The 7,573-nt window shown below is 44.5% G+C and overlaps 1 protein-coding gene across 1 annotated transcript; it reads left to right on the forward strand.

The window, feature by feature from the left end:
• Nucleotides 1-5,411: 5,411 nt before the first annotated feature.
• T265_14028 (hypothetical protein) lies at nucleotides 5,412-6,653 on the forward strand (the record flags this gene model as incomplete). The annotated part of the gene is made up of 1 exon (XM_009171698.1): nucleotides 5,412-6,653. A coding segment is annotated over one exon (1,242 nt), but the record flags the coding sequence as incomplete, so codon positions are not given.
• Nucleotides 6,654-7,573: the final 920 nt, after the last annotated feature.

Genomic DNA, 7,573 nt, shown 5'->3' on the forward strand with positions numbered 1-7,573 from the left:
AAGTGACGGGTGAGCGTCAATATGTCGTGCTATATGTTCGGGGTTCCCTGGGGTGACCGTACTGGATTTTCGGGAACTTGTGGTTAGGGTGACTAAAGTAGGGGGGTCTAAGTGAGATTCGTCATCGATGAATGCAATTTTGAATGTGGATACTGACGGAGTCCGGTTTTCCGTTTCAATCAATCACAAAATACTTGTCTTTGCGAGAAATGACAACGAAAAGGCCTAAAGATGTTGTGATGGCAGTTTTAAGGATGTCAGGGCTACGGGCACAAAATACTTGTCTTTGCGAGAAATGACAACGAAAAGGCCTAAAGATGTTGTGATGGCAGTTTTAAGGATGTCACCCGGGGCTACGGGTTTGTGGTAGTATGCACGCACGAGATCGAGTTTGGAGAAAATGTTTGTGTGGCATAAGGTACTGGAGAAATCACGGATATGTTGGATGGGGTACCTGTCTGGGATAGTGGCGTTATTGAGAGAACGGTAATCTCCAAAAGGTCTCCAATCACCTTTGGATTTCTTGGGTACCATATGTAGGAGTGACGATCAATGACTCAATGAAGCGCGAATGCTGAGTTCAAGCCTGTTTTCGAACTCGTGTTTTACGACTTGTAGATTATCCGGATGAAGTCAGCGGGGATTGGTATGGACAGGTAAACCTCTCGTCTGGATGTGGTGAACGACGGAATGAGTGACCGGTTGAGTGTACTGACATGGATGAGTAAGGGTTGGAAAATCCTTAAGTATGTCAGCAAAATGTGAATCCGGTAAGATAACCCGAATACCTGTGGATGAAGTTGGGGCACTAATTCCGTTGACTGAGAGGGAAGTTAGCATGTCCAAGAGGCGTTTGTGTCGAACACTGACAGACAAGTTGTAGTGGGCCAGGAAGTCTGCACCGATGATGGGTGTTTGGACGTCGGCCAAAAGAAAAATGCTCTTGAATGTACTTCTCAGTCTGAGGTCAGGGGTGAGGGAACTTTCGCCGTATGTAGCGATGCGGGTACCGTTAGCGGCTTGTAAGGAGAAAGAAGGAGAATCGGGAAGTGGATTCTTGTGTGGTAGCACACTAACTTCAGCTCCCGTATCTACGAAGAAACGTCGACCACTTGAACGAATGGTGATGTGGAATAGGGGACTAGTGCGAGGAGGGCTACAGGCAGTCGTCTCCGTTACTGACTGGCCGGGGTGTTTAAAGGGGTTTTGGAACGCGGCTTGAAGGAACAGGGCGGTTGGCATTTGCGTGCTTGAGGACCGAAAGTTTGATGATGCCAGCACCAAGAGGGATGGGCACGAGAGAACGATTGGGATCGTGAACGTGGTCGATGCTTGTTGATCTCTAGCCGTTGTAGGCGATCGGTCAAAGTATCAAACTTAGCTTGTAGTTGCGATATGGAAGCAAGAGTCGGGTCGGAATCTGTAGAAGCAGTGGGCGTAGGGCGGGAGGCGGAGTTTACGGGGTTACTGGGGTAGGTCTCGTGGATTTTATCGGCCGTTCGGGCTAGCTGCTTCAAGCCGTGGTCATCAATAAAAGCACTCATGGCGTGGGACATGGAGGGTGGGAGTTTGTCGAGCCATAGTTGGGCCAGGATTTCAACCGCTAGCTTACGGCCGCAGAGGAGACTGCGCATGTGGCGAAGCAGTTGCGCTGGTGATCTGTCCCCAAGTTCGACAGTGGTGAATAGATCCCGTAGCATCTTGTTTTCTGATTTCCCTGTCCTACTTATGACGGCCGCTCGAAGGGCGTCATACGGATTTTCCTGGGGAATATCTTCCAACAGATCTTCAACTTCTGTTGCTACATCACAAAGAGGATGCTGGACAACATAGGAAAACTGGGTGACTTGGGAATTGATGCGTCGGGTGGTAAAAATGGCATCCACCTGGTGAAATCATACCCTGGGACTGCGGGGATCATAGTCTGGTAAACATATGCTTATTGCATTCTCGACTAAATCAGCTGAATCAAAGTATGCCTCCACAAGGACCGGGCAAAATAAATAAAATTACGTCGACTTGAATTAAAACGTCTCCAAAAAAATATCTAGAAAGACTCGGGCTCACCAAATTTGCAGTGGTCTTGCTACCCAATAAGTTACTTTACCAGGAGTGTGTGGCAAAGGAATAAAAATAATAACGCTAGATTGGGTATACAATAATAAAGAGGTTAGATGGAAAAGACTCACTAATAATTATTCTCATTAAAATAGTTCGTCGTTGGCCAAGGTCAGCGAAGAAACAATAATCCAATTATGGTGGTCCAGGGATCTTCTTCTGAACAGTTCCCACATATAATAGAGTCCGAAGATGGTCTGAAATGTCTTGATACCAGAGTTAGCACATGAGACTTGCGAATGACCACTGCAAGCGCGCGCGAAACAGAAGAGTGAGTCGAAGCGCGTGGCCAAGTTTGTACTGCGTGAGTTTTGTGCAAGTGCGCGTTTTTGTAGTTCTTCGTATTCGAACAAAAGACGATTATGCAATTGACGAAATACGTGGTGTTATAACGAAAGCAAAACAAAGATGCGAAATACCACAATGTCAGGGAACGGTGCTTCGGCCTTATGCACTAGCACTCCAAAATACTTAACATCTAAGTTCCATCTAACAGCGATACAAGTGAGTCTACTCAGTTTCGGTGTAAGCCTTACTTTTGAGACGAAAATTCCAAATTGTCTCAAACACGAACTTCTCCATCTCTTCATCCCCACTTGAGTTTCTCGCAACCTTGACGTTAACTCAAAACCACCCAAGGATCTAGCTAGCAACGGTTAAAGCACAATTCAACCGGCTTCATTACTGAACAAGCCGTAACTCATGCCCCATGGTTCTAATTTGCTTGTTTCCCACAATTTACAATCACTAGTCACGTGGCAAGCATCTCCCTATGGTTTTGCCTTCCTCACTATTGTTATGTTTCGTGGCGCGTTTAGACTGTAATGGCCCGATCATGCCTCAATGGGCATGCTCCATACAACTGGGAAAACAAACCAATTATTATTATTATTAGTGCCAATAATGCAAATCCGTAGTGTTGCACCTTAACTGGGCGCAGTGCGACGCCGTGTTATTAGCATGTTTTTGAGGTAGGTGGATGGAATAAGTAGGAGTCCTTTCGTGTTTTACAGATTTGCTCTGGATTACTTGGTAGAAATTTACTGGAAGTCGGGCCCCATAGTGTCCCTTATTTCCATCGCAGATTTTCGGTAGGTTCGGTGCAGACACAGCCTTGTATTTTGCACCGAAAACTGAGTAAGGTCCATGGGAGAATGAGGCTAAGCTGAGGAGTTGTTTGACGTTATGTATGCGGAGTTCATGGTAAACATCAACCTATGAAGATTTGCGTTCAAGGCCACCCGTTCGGGTTCCGCGGTGGTAACGGCGACGTTTTGGTTTCAGAAAAGAAGCTTCACTTCTAACGATGGGAGAGAAAAATGGGTGCCTTTGCTTGCAGACGCTTCCGCAATGAAAGCCCTTACCACAAATTGAGGGGAAATACATGCCAAGTTATTCCACCACGACTTATGGACTGTTAATTCCCCATTCAAAAGCGCAAAACGTTACATGCACACAAGCCTAATAAGCCCAGAAAATATTTCTTTGAAATTTGTGTATTAGTGGACAGGGAAACATAAGTAAACGTTCTCATTAGCCTAGATCCAATGAAAAACAAACTGCAGGACATAAGTCGATGGTCCGATTCACTGAATAATGGGTGACTTATTCACTAAGCAGTATAACATCAACACGTCCAACTTCTCCTGGGCTCGTGCTTTAACTGGCACTCTAACGAAGTGGATTTGCCTAATCTTATCCTGCTGCTCTAACAATAAGAACATGGTGAATTGCAAAAAAGTTTCTGCTAATGTGTGTTTTGCAGCCTGTTTAATTTAAAGGCATTTTATGGACATGTCCTTCGAAAAATGCAGCCAAGATAACATTTATCACTAGTCAGAGGAACAAGTTTGTGGACTTAAATTTGTGTAGAATGTTCTAGGGATTACCGGTTCCTTAAATATATGTTTCCATCTTTGATAATTTATGATGGTTCGTCAAACGAATTTACACAATAAGCTTGAATTCCCGTGAACACTACACGGCGTACTTCGGTTTACCTCAGCACACCGCTTTTAGTATTAGTAGCAGAGTTAGGGAAATTTGACGTGATAATGATTGGTTATGGGAGCACCTGGGGTAGAAGAGGTCTGTACATACTACGCAGACATAGGTAGACAAAATTTGATAAGAGACAAACCTCCAACCTCCACCGAGTAAAATCAAGTGAAAACTATTCCAAGTGAGGCGTGAGTATATAATTGCGGGAGGAGTAGAGATTTTCATAATCTTGATGGGAATCCAACCCAATCGTCCAATAAGCAAGCGGTTGCGAGTTTGAACTATTGTCCAAGGGCGTCTACTTAGGGTCCTATTCAACACTTACTGCTGTTTTCCCGTCTGCTCCTGAGTCATTTTATGGAATTTTTGAATGGGGCACAAACCTAACTCGGCTTGCGTTAGTGAAACTGCAGTCTCATAACAAGAGTTTTCAAGTCTTGTAGTTTTAGAAAAGGCGATCAATTCTTTGAAAAGTCATGTCAAAGATGTAGGAGGTGCGCTTCTCCTAGGGGCTTATGGACGAAATCGGTCCCAGAGTCTTTCGCTGATAGTAGGTTGCTGATTGCACTCCACAGCGTTGAACAAGTTCCTTAAAGGAATGCTCCAAATTGCATGTGTCCAACAGTTTTATCAGCCGTCCCCTATTTAACACAGCTACCTACCCCACCTCCCCAAATCATCAGTGAACGAAACTGTGGCACTAGAGCCATCGTACGACAAGTACGCGATTATTACAGCTGACAATGACGATGATGCTCATAGCATTGCGGCAAATCCATACGTTAAACTGAGATTTCATTATATGAACGAGGTAAACCATGCTGGAAGGCCGAGAAGTATTTTACAGATGTTTCATCCTTAGCACGAGTAATCAACACTGCGAACCAGTCACACCGCTTTCCAGTCACTCTTGACCGAACGGTTAAGAGATCAAATACTAGCTGCAAGGTTGTAGGTTCACAACTCCTTGAGTTTTTTGGGATGCGCACCGCTGGTGAATCCCAATAAGAATGAAGCAGCTGTGCAGGGCTCCTCGGCTTTTCAGTATAGACTGGCCTCACCGACAGAACGAACTCTCAATTGAAAATTGCAGAATTTCCTCACACTATGATGAATCCACGTTCCTGATAAAGAGACAACAATACGAACTGTTGATCAGATGATATGAGTCATGGCCGTACTGCATTTTAAGTTCGCTGACAGATCGATAAAATGCGGAACACGTGATCTGGCAGAGGCATGCGGCAGGCATAATGCGGCGAATATTTTCAACCAACTGGGGCCAGTTCAGCATGAAATTAATTTTTACTGCCGTTACACTCCAACTCGCAACCACGTTGTTTATCATTCTGTGGCTATCGATGATGTCTCAGCAAAACAAGTCTAGGCTTTCAAAATCAGCTGATTTGGACAGCAAAAGTCAACAGAAAATAACGGATGTGCTCAAGTTAAAACCTGATGAAGTAACTCGCTGGGAAGCACTTACGGAACTTGACGGAGCCAAGTACTACGGACCAGAAGCATTCAATGTGAAAAACTGCAGTAATGATGCGTTCGTCAGTTTTGAAACGCAGGTGTCAACAATTCGCAAATACACGTTTATTGGAACAGAACTGTTCAACTATATGCAAAATAAAGACGTTGTTGAGAAAATCTGTCAGTTTAAACAGAGGAGATCCATTCTGAATGACGCGTCAGAATGGCAAGATTATGAGTTGTTGATAAACCAACCAAAGGTTTGTAGCAATCGAGAAGCTGCTCTAGTGGATCTTCTAATGCTCATAAAATCTGCTCATAATCACGAAGCCGAACGGAATACCATCAGAAGTCTTTGGGCAAACAATAGTTGTTGGGATGGCCGAACAGTCCGCCATGTATTTCTGCTCGGATCGACAGATAACGTGACCTGGACCAAACGGATAGCCCGTGAAGCCAGACGATTTGCTGATGTAATCCAACAAGACTTTCATGATGACTATTACAATAACACACTTAAAGTGTTGTTCGGGTTACAGTGGGCACTCTCGTTTTGTCCCGAAGCCCAATGGATTTTATTTGTGGACGACGACGTATTTGTAAACCCGCGGAATGTACTAGCTCTACTGAAAAGCCTAGATTTTCGTTTTTACAGGTCGCTACTTTTTGGAAATCAGCGCACATTTCCGCCAGTAACCCGGGAAAAGTCAAAGTGGGCAATTGACGAGGATATCTATCCTCATGACTACTATCCATCGTACGTGAGTGGTGCAACCATATTGGTTGGTTCAAAGTTGGCAATAGACCTGTATATCGGGTCTAGATTTACCAGGATGATCCCGTTTGACGATGCGTTCTTCGGATTGGTGTTGAACGCGTTGTTGCTTATTCCGGTGCACCTAAGAGGAATCTATGTTGATGACTACTCTGAATTAAGCAAGCTGTCAAGAAGTCGTCAGTTCACAGTACATGGGGTGTCTTCACCCCTCCGGCAACGTAGACTTTGGATACAAATGAGAGCCTCTGAAATGTGTTACCCACCAGAGAATCAAGTCCATTAGACGGATTGGAGACGTCGACCATGCAACGGCGAGCAGTTCATGACATTGACCGCTCCATAGTTTCTTCTAGATAATTGAAAACCGGTCAGATGATGCCGACCCGGGGGAAAAAAGGAGTCCATCCCACGGAAATTCTATGCAACGGCGAGCAGTTCATGACATTGACTGCTCCATAGTTTCCTCTAGATAATTGAAAACCCGTCAGATGATGCAGATCCGGGGGAAAAAAGGAGTCCATCCCATCAAACGGAAATTCTGGGGCCATCAAGGCACCTAAGTTGTCTCTGGTTTTCAGTAACTTCGCTCTGCAAAACAACGATCGTTATGACTCGGTGTATTTCGTCGAAGCTGGAAAAAATAAAAAAAATTCTGGCTGACTTACTTGGATTCGATAGAATGTGACCAGACGGTCCTTGGTTTTCGTAGGTTTTCGTACCAGCTTAACAATCATTCAGAGCTATACATCTTCCAGCTTCTTATAGGAAAATGGGTTTTCGGACATTTCCTCAAGCACTTCTCCGGGTACTGTTGTCTATCTTGAACGTCCAAACCCACTATAATACGTTTTGATTGGACGTCCGGCAAAAATTTGTGGAAAGTTTGTGACGTATTATGACCAGCTCTCCCACTCTACGTTTCCCATTTGTTTATCTATTCACCTTAGGGATTTGGTCATGAGAGGCTGACATGAGGTCTTATTAAGGAAGCAGCAAACTTTCCCTATATGACACCTCCGATTCACTTCTGGTTACGGCCACCTGTACTGCAGGCCTCGTGCAAAGTGAATCTGCAACCTATCTCCGTCCACGTTTAGGAAATTTGATTGCTTTGATAAGAGTCATCGGAAGGAATTTCGAATGCTCTGCTTTCTCGGGCTTCATTTTGATGATAAGTGGTCCATAAAATGGCCTATTTAT

The sequence above is a fragment of the Opisthorchis viverrini genome (genome assembly GCF_000715545.1).
Source record: "Opisthorchis viverrini unplaced genomic scaffold opera_v5_132, whole genome shotgun sequence".
NCBI classification, from domain to species: Eukaryota; Metazoa; Platyhelminthes; class Trematoda; order Opisthorchiida; family Opisthorchiidae; genus Opisthorchis; species Opisthorchis viverrini.